Genomic DNA, 12,792 nt, shown 5'->3' with positions numbered 1-12,792 from the left:
TTCTGCATTCTTTGACTCTCTTCCCTCGTTTCAGTACGAAAAGACATTAGACTGATAAATTAGTGAGAGAGAAATATCTTCTTCAGCAATTTGATGTGTTTGTATCTGGCCTAAGCCTTCTGCATTCGCTCCCCTGTCCACCAGCGTCAATTCCAATCTCTTACGGACTGTGTCTGTTTTTCCTATGCTTTGTTCAGTCAGTTCCTCCAGCAGTAAACTGCTGTGAACGCTACCTTCGTTCACACTCATTTGTGTTGCATATTGACGTGGAAAAATGCACAGGAGCCAAGAGGGAAGAGAAAGGTACCCCTGGGATCGCCCTCCATGGTATGACAAACACAGAAGAGTGAAATAAAATGAACAGACACACCAATAATACAACTTTATTATTAACTCTGGTGTGTACTGGTGAAATACAAAGGCTGGTAGCTTACTGTCGCATACCACTACCTGTCACCGACATGTTTCACTGCCCGATAAACTTTTGGCAGATTCATCAGGGTTTATCACTCGGTCACCGCACAAATGTTGGACATCTTTATAGGAAGCTGTCGAGTTGAAAAACAAGCCCCAATTAAAAAAAAAAAACTTAATCTGGACCAATCTCATGACTTTGGTTGCATAAAATGTTAACTTGAACACAGTGAATAATTACCCTAAATCAGCCATGTCCACTCATACCAGCTGTTCAGGAACGTATCCATCCTCTTGTAGATTGTAACATCAATCTGTGAATAGACGACCTGTGGTCACTGCATGTAAGGTCTAGCCGACCCCAGTTGTAGCCCCGCTATATACTGATGATAAAAACTCCCCTTATACATGTTAGCCGTTCTAAATTCACACTTGCACACATGTGTATCCACTGCAATTTTAAAATAAACATCGGGTTGTGGCCAGAGTTCACTTCAAGTGGCCAGCCATCACTCAGTGGAAATCACCGTGAGCACGAGTAAAATAGTCGGTAACTACCCTGACTCGGGGAAAACGTGACCGTCCGTGAACCTCATTAAGCATTTGACGATTACAAGCACGTGCGTCAATTCTACCACCCCCTATTCTCCTCACCGTACAAATATGGAGCCAGGACGTTATATCATCCCAGGAACGCCGCGTGGTGACTGCTTGCGCTTTTTAAAGTTACAAGGATTTTGGCAAGCCCGGAACCAGCCAGTCACGTGATAGGTGGAACATACTCGTCACACCCTCATCCTAGCCGCGTCCTAGGCAGGAACATCGGGCGCCATCTTGGACTGCAGTAACAAGGCAATATTTATTATGGTAAAACCCACGATGTCCAGTATCAAGTTTCTGAGAGTGTTCACTTTTTTTAAAAAATGAACAAAAAAACAAAACAACCATAGCACTCAATGTATTCTTTAGTTACTGTTGCCGAATTCATGGGCACATGGGATATCGATATCCCGGCCGCCATTAATGGTGTTTCTCTAATTTTAGCGCCCGCAAAACGGAACGTGCACTTCCACATTAGTCAATTCCACCCCCGTCCAAAAGGACGGCATAGGACATTGCGAAAGGGGCACATTGTTAGGGGCCGAGCATATTATACTGATCATGTCGATTTTTCTTTCTTTCGTTACTTTCTCAAAACCTTACATTTATTGAATCATTTGTAAAAACTTTATTAGCTCAGTCTCAAACAAAGACAAGGCAAATGGCCATACATAATTAGCCAGCACTCCATGTCATGGAGGGCCTAATTATTTATTTATTCTTATTTCCAGTGTCATTTCCCCGTATTGGATCAATTGAGGTGATTGAATTATAGACCCAACACAAAGACCTTATTTCAGGATAGCAGGATGATTAGCCATCCATATTCAATAAGCAACCTGTACCAACGAGGGCATAGTTATTATTTTCAGTATCATTTTCCCATCTTGGGTCATAGGACAATAATCCAATTACAGACCCAACACATCTCCACTTGGAGTGAACAGCAGGAGCACCGGTCCAAAAAACTCTGTATGCAGTCTGGGAGAGAACATTGGGAAAACCCAAGAGGGTGTGTCATAGTGTGTTATTTAACTCTGTTCCACTCAATAATCTTGTTCAAACCCTGTGTATCACTGCGTTCTCTGAAAATCCATCTTGCTTCCTTGTTTAGTAGTACTGCCTCAATATTGTTTGGATTGCCCTTCACTGTTTCCAGTACAGTCCACGTAAAGCTATGTTTCTCCTGGTGACAGTGCTGGACATGTTTAGTGGTAAGTTTACCTGACTTAATCGTGCTGAGGTGTTCTTGTATGCAAACCTTTATTTTTCTCGTGGTCAATCCAATATATTGGAGACCACAATTGCACAGTAATCTATAAACCACATTAGCGGTATTACAGTTACTGAAATGGTTTAAAAACCATTCCTTTCCAGTTGTCAACATCACACTATTGCATTTTTTAGTTAGTGGGCACACCAAACACATCCCACACGGGTAATGCCCGTTGGGAACAGTTGTAGAGTAATTTCTCAGGAGCACTCGTGCACGGGTATGGACAAGCCTGTCCTTTAAATTGCCTGACCGTTTAAAGGCAAACCTTGGTGGTGGCATGGAAAAATCTTTATTAGATAGTAAATTCCAATGTTTTCTAATAGACTAGTGTCTAATCTTAGTGGCCATTGGATCAAATGTCATAACTACTGGTAGACAATCTTTTCTATCTTTGTTGGTGTGCTCAAGAAGGACACTCCGTGGTGTATTAAGTGCCCTCTTCCTAGCATTTCTAACCACCTTACGAGGGTAACTGCGCTGTTCAAGTTTTTTGCTCAGATCAACAGACTGTTCCAAGAACGTCCCTGTAGTTGAACAATTCCTCCGGTATCTCAGAAATTGTCCCACCAGGAGATTATCACGGAGGGCTCTGGGATGGTATGAATGGTACAAGAGGAGAGAATTTCTGTCAGTAAGTTTTTGATGGACCCGGGTACTTAGGCCTCCCTCTGCGCCAGACTCTATTTCTAGGTCCAAATATATAGTGTTGGTATGGCTATATGACCAGGTAAATTTGAGGCTCTGATCCTGCGAGTTCAATCAGGTTAAAAACTCTCACAAGGATTCCTCGGAGCCTGAACATATACAGAGCACATCGTCTATATATCTCTTCCAGAGGCAAATCTGCCCCTGGAAGGGATTGGTGTCTGGATAGACGATGTGCTCCTCAAATTGGCCTACATATATGCATGCCAGACTAGGGGCCATAGAGGCCCCCATTGAAGTACCAGAGGTTTGCAAGTAGAGTTGGTCCTTATACAGAAAATAGTTTCGTCTAAGGGCCAACTCAACACATTCCATAACAAATGATTGAGGGGTGTCATAAAACCACTCGAGATCTCCCAGGGCATGCGCTGCTGCCACCAGTGTTGCGTCCTGTGGGATACTCGTATACAGTGACTCGATATCAATTGTCACGAGAAACTGTGTACCAGGATCATATGTAACAGTCTCCAAGATGTTAAGAACATCGGTGGTGTCCTTGACAAAGGACTGCTGGTTCACCACCGATTCGCGGAGAAAATTATCTGCGTATTGGGAGAGAGGCTCCAGTACTGACTGTATCCCCGACACTATAGGCCTGCCGGGTGGTGGGCGAGTAGGTTTATGTCCTGAGTGTTCAAAACCACAACCGCACCCCCTTTATCCACTGACTTGATAGTCAACGCTGAGTTCTGCTCCAATCCTTTAACTGTCTCCCACTCACTTGTGGTCATATTGGTGTGTTTACAATGTTCCTGGGATTTTTCGAACATATCGAGGTCGTGGAGAACCTTCTCCTCAAACACTACCACTTCTAGGCCTACTGTAGCAGCGGGGAGACGGAATGTAGAGGGTTTTCTCAAGTTGGTACCTTGAAATTGATCAGTGTCTTTTTCTTTTTTCGCGAAGAATTTCTTTAGTTTGATCTTACACATTGTTTCATGAAATTCGATGCGGCACTTGAATGCATCATGTTTTGGCATCGGGACGAATCGCAATCCCTTATTGAGAACTCTCTCCTCACTTGGTGTTAAAATGTGATCTGGTAGGTTCACAACAATACTCTTGTTTAGTTCTCTGTGCGACCCCGGCTGCGGGTCACTCTGGGTGAATAAGTCTGCCATTGGGGTGTTGGATTGCCTCTCCCTCTGCCTCTTCCTGGGGTCCCCCTTCCCCTGTTGTGGTTGGTTCTCTGACCCTGTCCTAAAAAAGAACGTAACAGAGCACCCAGGTCTTCATTCTGGCGATTCTGTTGATTAAACCTCACCCTATTATTTGGTTGGGGTTCTTCTTCTTCCTCGCTCGATGTATTTTCAAACGTCCAGTTATTAGGTGTACGTCTGAGCTGTTGTCTACCTCCCCTGCCTCTCTGCCGGGTGCCTGCACTAAGCTGCTCTGGTGCTTGTTGATAATATTCCTCTTTCTCGTAAGGGAACGCCCATTCATGCATGTACCTTTCCAAATTTCTAGTCAACCCATTTATTTTCTGGTTGACCATATAATTCTTATAGTCTGTGGAATCGTACTGAATTTTCTGGAGGTGCTCCTAACTGTCCACTAGAGTAATGTCTTTGGCTATACTCTCTTCCAAATCAAGGATCTCTTTTAAGAGTTCCTCGCTCAGTCGTTGAGCAGTACTGATTATTAAGATGAGCCAATCCCTGGTGCACTTGATGGCGATGAAACTCCAATCAAGGCGGAACTTGCTATCATCCAAGAATATACGTGGCTCAATTCTAACCAAAAGACTCGGAGGAGCTACTCCTGCTGTGTAGTACTCAGTCATTAACGCACCATGTAGTGCCACTCTCACTTGTTTCTTTTTTCATGTAGACAACTTCTCCCATTTCTCCCTGGCTGAGGTAGCACCTCGCAAGGGGGCACCTGGGAATAATGATGGGCCTGGCAAAATTGCTGCTATCTGGTCATCCGTAAAAGCCAGACAATTTTTATCCATTTGGAATGCTGTATTTATCAGAGAAGACCAAACGGTTATCGAAGCTAATTGCACCCACACTGATGGTCCACCCTAACTATTTATAATGGAAAAACCAAAGGGAATGGTCCAGAAAAATACTCATATAAACAAACGGAAAATGCCCAAAGTTTAAAAAGAAGCTCTCACGGCTGAGCCGCCGTACATCACATGGAAAAACACACAAGAGCCAAGAGGGAAGAGAAAGGTACCCCTGGGATCGCCCTCCACTCAATCAAATTCAATATCAAAAGATCCCTGTACCTTGGACAATGGTTAGCATATGTCTAATAGACATGAGTACAAAGTTTGTCTGGATACTCCACTATCTAATTCCAGACACACCCCCTATCTATTTAGTTTATGGTGTATAAACTCTAATGCCTTTCTGTCCACAACAAACCACTGTTTGTCACTTTAAAAAGGGGAGATTCCGGGCAAGGTTCAACTTTACATATCCAATGCTGTCTGCCCATTGAGACAGTCCATGCAACCACACTTAGAAAATAAATAAACCAAATGAAAAAATGTGTGGTGGAGAGGAAGGCACCTCACGGGCGAACAACCCTCGGGGATCTTGGCTGATGTTTGCCAATTATATGCCCCTTTGTCATCATCGGTTGCCATTCCTTTTCCAAGAAGAAAATGGTGTCATAAGCAAAAGGTGCGTGCAGAAAAGTGCTGGACAAGGAGCTAAGGAAGTAGCACTCATTTGTGTTGCATATGGACGTACCAAGTCTTCACATGATGAAATAGACTGTTCAGATAGCGAATAGTAATCCCCCGAGTCAGCGTCATATTACTGCAGATGGCCCCCAGTTATGCGTGCCACACTAGCTCCTGCTCCCTCCACATTAACCATAGGTGTTCTATCGCCATCCTGCCCATTCGTCACTTGATCACAAGAACCTGAGGCAATTGTCTCATCAACGAAGGTGTTTGCTCCATTTGCCATTGATAACACTGAAACAGCTTGAACTAAATTCTGTGCGGTTGCCTGAGCACTTTCTCTCACACTTGTGTTTCTACTCAGAGCAGGCTGTAGAAGCATATCCCCTTGCTTATGCACAGTAAAACCTACAGCTGTAAGTGGAGGGGTAAGGAAGGAGGGGGATATTGTTTCCCACGCCGCTTATCTTTATCTTTATTAACAGAAAAAATTGCCGGTATTTTCTTTGCCTCTTGGGCCACCTTTTCCCTAGCAGCATCGTCTAGAGCCCTGCCCTTCTCAGCAACTGCTGAGGGATTCTGGCTACCCCCATTGCTCACCTCTGAGCTGTCAGCCCTAACTCCAATGTTCTCCTCCAAAGTAAGCATAGGCTGAAAATTTGTTCTGCTTGTGGAATTTGCGGATTTTCCACGACTTCGCGATCCGCGAATCTCGCGAAATCGCGGTAAAATCCGCGAATCAGTGGGGACGAATTTTCAGCCAAGCACTTACAGGGTTACAGCAGCAGGTGCAAAAGTTGAAGCTAATTTTTTGTAACCTTTTACAAAAGGGTTACAAAGAAATTAACTTCAGTTTGGGCACCTGCTGCTGTAAGCCTGTTAGTGCTTCCAGGCGCCTCGTTGCCTACTTGCAACTATTCTCTGACCCTGCTCTGACCCTTGAAGCAGGGTCAGAGAATAGTTACAAGTAGGCAATGAGGCGCCTGTCACGAAAATTAAACCTCAACAGGAAGCACTGACAGATATAAAAACAATAATTTGCAATGCAATAGGAAAGTTTGAGCTATTGGTCTTGTAAATGACAATTTTTTTAATTTATGTGTTGGTTTTGAAAATAGCTAAATTATTAGCTTTGTCATTTACAATGCCAATAGTTATAACTTTCGCAAATGTGACACCTATAGCATTTGTAATGCAACATGTTTTGTATTTACGTGACTTAGATGTATTGATATTACAAATTACAATGGCTTTTAATTTTTTTAAATAATTAATACTTAAATAAAAGTGATTTTAATTTATAATGGCAATAGCTTAAACTTTTGTAAATAACTTTTGTGAAGATTATGTTCAGTGTATTTCATTGTGACGAAAATCCAAGAACAGAAGTGAAATATATAAAATGTTGTGACATTTGTAATAAAGCTTGAAACATTGAGAGAACATATTTGAACCAGTTGTTGTTGAATGGTTGCGCAGATTGATGCTGGGTTGGCGCTGAGTGGTGCTGTGGTGATGCTGAGTGGTGCTCTGGTGGTGCTGAGTGATACTGGGATGGTGCTGAGTGATGCTGGGGTGGTGCTGAGTGGTGCTGTGGTGGTGCTGAGTGATGCTGTGGTGGTGCTGTGGTGGTGCTGAGTGATAATGTGATGGTGCTGAGTGATGCTGTGGTGGTGCTGAGTGATGCTGTCGTGGCGCTGAGTGGTACTGTGGTGGTGCTGATTGGTGCTGTGGTGGTGCTGAGTGATGCTGTGGTGGTGCTGAGTGTGCTGTGGTGGTGCTGAGTGATAATGTGGTGGTGCTGAGTCATAATGTGGTGGCACTAAGTGTTGCTGTGGTAGAGCTGAGTGCTGCTGTGGTGGCACTGAGTGGTGCTGTGGTGGTGCTGAGTGATGCTGTGGTGGTGCTGAGTGGTGCTGTGGTGGTGCTGAGTGATAATGTGGTGGTGCTGAGTGAATGTGGTGGTGCTGAGTGATGCTGGGGTAGCGCTGAGTGAAGATGTGGTGATGCAGAGGGCAGAAAGGCACAAAAAGCAGTCTAACAAAGGGCAGAAGGGCAGAAAAACAAGGGAAAACGAGTCGAACAGAGGGCAGAAGGGCACAAAAAACGAGTCTAACGGGGCAGAAAGGCACAAAAATGAGTCTAACAGAGGGCAGAAGGGCACAAAAAATGAGTCTAACAGAGGGCAGAAGGGCACAAAAACAAGGGAATAACAGAGGGCAGAAGGGCAGAAAAACAAGGGAAAAACGAGTCTAACAGAGGGCAGAAGGGCAGAAAAACAAGGGAAAAACGAGTCTACCAGAGGGCAGAAAAACAAGGCAAAAATGAGTCTAACAGAGGGCAGAAGGGCACAAAAAACGAGTCTAACGGGGCAGAAAGGCACAAAAATGAGTCTAACAGAGGGCAGAAGGGCACAAAAAACAAATCTAACAGAGGGCAGAAGGGCACAAAAACAAGGGAATAACAGAGGGCAGAAGGGCACAAAAAACGAGTCTAACAGAGGGGAGAAGGGCAGAAAAACAAGGGAAAAATGAGTCTAACAGAGGGCAGAAGGGCAGAAAAACAAGGGAAAAACGAGTCTACCAGAGGGCAGAAGGGCACAAAAACGATTCTAACAGGGGGCAGAATGAATCCCGCCCTGAGTATTTGCCCACGAAGATGCCACCTTTTTGTGCAATACCTCTACTCAACTGGAGTACTTTCTACTGTCTAATCAGTAAGTGCTCCCTCGTTGGATAAATGTATAGGGGCAGATTTACAATAACTGGCGCATCCCCAGGGATGCGCCAGTTATTGTGCGCCGCAGCTCCGCCACCCATGGTGCGCCGCATTTACAATGCGGCGCACCATGTGGCAAAAACTGCACAGATGCGTCACGCATCTGTGCCGTAAAAACAGCGCATTGCTGGAGCTGCGTCGCAAGCACGATGCAGCTCCAGCAATGCTCTGGGGGGCCCTATCACCCCAATGCTGTGTCAAGCCTTGAGCCTGCTTCAAGCAGGCGCAGGGTTTTGACGCAGCATTGTCCTAAAAGTGACTGAGTGAAATCTTGTAGATTTCACTCAGCCACATTTAGGAGGCGTTCCTGTGCAGGAACGCCCTCCCCTGCGCCGGAACGCCTCCTGATGGCGCAGGGCTTTACAACGTGACGCATCTCTCAGATGCGTCACGTTGTTAATGCCCAGCACCATATCGCATCTTTTGTGCTGCTGCTGTGTCACAAAAGTGACGCAACTGCGGCGCAAAAGAGGCGCAAGCGGCTTGTAAATCTGCCCCATAGTGCTTTTACTACACTGTAGCTGCGTAAAGGGCCAGAAGATGTGTCACCAGTGACCATGTGTGCCTGTGCCTGCGTTACAGGCACACATTGTCACTGGAGACACATCTTCTGGCCCTTTACGCAGCTGCAGTGTAGTAAAAGCACTATACATTTACCCAATGAGGGAGCACTTACTGGATTAGCCAGTAGAAAGTACTCCAGGGCAAATTGCAAAAAAATCAGGGATTTCGCTGGAAAATTCGCGAATTTGCGGATTGTTTTGCGATTTCATGGGGAAATCCGCGAATTCGCAGAATGCGAATTCGCAAATTTCGCCCATGCTTACTCCAAAACCGCCATGCCGCCTGAGGGTCCCAGATCTTGAATGGGAGCCGGCATATTATCCTGAGCTCGGGCCTCCTGCGTCCTCCCTTGGGGGGCATATTGCTCGTCTCTCCACAAGTTTGTTTTAATCCGGCAGGAGAGGCAGCAGTTAAGTTCCTCAATCCGGCCGTGTCCTCCTCGGCGGCACCTGGTACATTTTTCGAGTCCGCCCACCCGCAGACCGGCCGTCCCTCTGCAGTGCCGTGCAGAAGCCGAAAGCTGAAACCTCCGCGTCCGGAATGACAAGTATGCCGTCGAAGAGCCGCGAAACTCGGATTCAGCACAGCTTTTCCTGCAAGTAAGTTCAAAGCAGTATTGTGTCATCCCAAGCTTTTCCTTTATTTAGAATTGCAACAATGTATCCCGCTATGCTGAAAGAGTCGCCAAGCGGGGAGCGGCAAGAAAGGCTGTCCTACACGTCGCGAGTGCGGCCGCCATCTTGCCTCAGCACTATGTCAAATATTTTACGTGCAAGTAGTAGGATAAAGGGAGATATTTAGCGCTTTCTATAAATATCAATAGCAAGTTGGTAATGATTTTAAAATGTAAAGACGTGGCATTTTTATATATTTCAGTAAAATGTGGCTAACTAATTAGCATTTCAGGAGGATGTGGGTAACTCTATTACATTTCAAGAGATGTTTGAGTTAGTGCCTAACAAAAACAAAAAAAAAGAATGTGTCCTCATATAACGCAACTGGTGCTATGTAAAGTACTCTGATACACGATACCTTCGGGTCAAGTTTGTGCTATACAAACTGTCCAAATGGTAATGGAAAAAATTGTGTCATTTATTTATCACTTTGATGTGACTATTTTTGTTTAATATTTGTAGTATGAGGTGAATTCTGAGTAATTGAAGAGCATACTGGATCATTTTTTACCAATGTTATAAAACTGTGATCAATATAAAAATTCGAAAAGTGTTCAAGGAGACTTGGGCTGCTGTAGCATTTAAAGAGCTGTCAAAATAGATCTTCTTAGTTCCATTAACTGATGTGCATGATGTACATCACTGCTACTCTTCTAACATGTACCACTTCGAATAACAGGAACCACAATACAGGTGATCAAGAAGAAACTTTATTAATCTTCATTGTGAAAGCATCATCAGCACTGCAGGTGACAACATGAGAGGTCCCTTGCGAAGCTTGAGCGTATCTATTCATGAAGCTCATGGGAGAGCCGGTTGATCTCAGGCATTGACCATGACCAGCTGAGTGGAACGGGTATCGTCCAGGTCTTTACGGCGTGAGGCAGCACCTATTGAAGTATGGAAACAGATGGTCATCAGTAAGGATCAGGTTCTACAATTGCTATACCAAGGCCAATAATATAACTTGTCAGAAGGCGAACTTTGTTCCATTTCAAGTTTCCCATTGTTATCTCATTGTAACTGAGAACTTTGGTTCAGTTGAGGTGAAGCTGGATTACAGTTTTGAAAGTCATACCCATGCAAACTAATACTGTCTAATCTCCTCTAGCTTATCTATTACCCCCAAAAACATCTGCATGATATTCACATATTCACTGTTCCCCAGTGATGATCACACGTAACACCTATTACTTACATCTACTACAACGAAACCATAGTGAATCCATGCAATGGTTTACTTTAGTGCAGAAGAATTATCCCAATAGCCAAGAACCACTGGATTAATCACTACACCATGGGTTCTGGAGCAGTGTGCTGCTCACCTGGCATTAAGTGCTTGAACACCTCATCAGGGGGTAGTAAGCGTTATACGAATGCAGATACAATACAATAACGAATCCCAACTTTGACTTCATTGTCTATATACCGCAGTAGAATAGAAGGAGGGCTGTTTGATAGCTTCGAATAAGCAATAAATTGAAGTGTGTGTACCAGGTTAACATTACTCACGTTTTACATCAAACTGTGGCATCGGGATTCCTGCCTCACATGCGCCAACCTCCTGTAAAAACAAAATTTAGGCCATCAGCCTGGCAAGTTCACTCCCTCACTAGAAATCAATGAGGGCAATAGAGCCTTGGTGGGTGGGGGAGTCAGAAAAGAGGGTGCCTCCGTTCAGATTTCATCCACAGCCTTTTAAATATGAAATGGAGCACTATATGAATGACAAATTGTGGTACTCTAGGGAAAGAACACCCCTGGCTGAAATCCATCAAAGGCCATAACCTCTTTCCACAACAATATATTTATATTAAAAATGATTTGCCCATATAGAATGGTCCCTACTATCATGTATAAGGTAGCTTCTGACCATTTTACTTTAGGTTGCTTTTTACATGGTCTTTGCTGTCACTATTTTGCAACTTTTTGCTACTTTTTAGCACTGTATCTAAAGGGTTGTGCTGTGGTTTACTTTAATAGCTTGTAAAGCACTTCTGAAGCTGCCTCAAAGTCCAAGGAGAATTGTGGCTGTCACTTGAAAGGGAGTGACAGGGACAGTGCGGAAAAGGTGGGCTGGACAAGATGGGCCCAGAGAAGGTAAGGATCAGGAGAGCAGGAGTGAGAGTGGAGCCATGTTTACAGAGAGGTCTTCAACAAAGCGTTTACACCTCCCCCATCACATATGTGGCAGTCCTACCACTAAAGGTGGTAGGCTACCTATCCCAAATCGAGATATCTTTCAATGAAAGATTTGAAGGACAAAGACTCTGCAAAGTGAGAATAGTTGCATGTTGACAGCCTTCATCCTGGCATTGAGTTGAGGGCTTAATGAAAGTTTCAAGCCAAATATGTTCGCCATGATTTTAGCTTTGAGTGGTGGAGGGAGCAGGTTCTAGATTAGTGATGGAGAACAACACCAGGGTCGGACTGGGAACAGCAGCCTGCCTAGCAGATTGCTGTTTGACTGGCCCTGGGAGCGGAGCTGGGGGTGGGGTTGGTGCTAGTAAGAAGCACCGCTCCAGCTTTTGTTACAGAGGGCCGATATTGCAGAACTGCTACAAAACCAGCCCCCAGTGACAAAATCGCCCCCCACGGGCACAAAACAGGCCTCCACCCCTCCGGGCCACAGGGCAAATGCGCAGTGCCTGCTAAGGCCAGTCCGGCCCTGAACAACACCCAGACCTCTGCAAGCCTGAGATAGATGACACTGTAGTTCCCATTGGATCTACACATTACGCCAGCGATGCCCCCTACCTTGCACGCTTCTATTAAAAAATGCCCATTTAGTGAGCCTGTACCCCGGCTGCGGACAGCGTCTCCATTTCTATATGGGAGGCATGCGGATGTCGGGGGGTCTCCTGAGGCTCTGCTGAAGGGAGATTCTGTAATGGGGGTCATAATTAACATAGTGCTATACTCTAATGATAGAACGGTTCAAGAGCACCCTTTTGCTATGGAACTTACTTTATATAAATCTATTCCCCAAATAAAGTACACTTAAAGGGGAGTTAAGTTCAGCTGATTCGTTAATAGTGACTAATCCACAGAAAGTCAAAATGGAGGAAATTCATATATCAAGGCATGTCCTCACTCTCCGCTTCCATCCTTGATGCAGTCACTAAACCTTAACTCCCGAC

General features: G+C 44.8%; 1 protein-coding gene across 3 annotated transcripts in view; it reads right to left on the bottom strand.

Annotated features, from left to right (window-relative positions):
- Positions 1-10,346: 10,346 nt before the first annotated feature.
- LOC147679827 (prosaposin-like) overlaps positions 10,347-12,792 on the bottom strand; it is a 158,326-nt gene continuing 155,880 nt past the window's right edge. For all 3 annotated transcript variants that reach the window (XM_086943383.1, XM_086943384.1, XM_086943385.1), the window contains 2 exons: positions 11,165-11,216; positions 10,347-10,542 (listed from right to left, as the gene is read on the bottom strand). In XM_086943383.1, coding sequence (XP_086799509.1) covers positions 10,475-10,542; positions 11,165-11,216 — 120 coding nt within the window. In that variant the 3' untranslated portion in view covers positions 10,347-10,474. The remainder of the gene's footprint in view (positions 10,543-11,164; positions 11,217-12,792) is intronic.

Source organism: Lissotriton vulgaris, chromosome 11 (assembly GCF_964263255.1).
Source record: "Lissotriton vulgaris chromosome 11, aLisVul1.2, whole genome shotgun sequence".
In the NCBI taxonomy this organism is placed as follows: Eukaryota; Metazoa; Chordata; class Amphibia; order Caudata; family Salamandridae; genus Lissotriton; species Lissotriton vulgaris.
The sequence above is the reverse complement of the archived record's forward strand: the minus strand, read 5'-3'. Positions and strand labels throughout refer to the sequence as shown.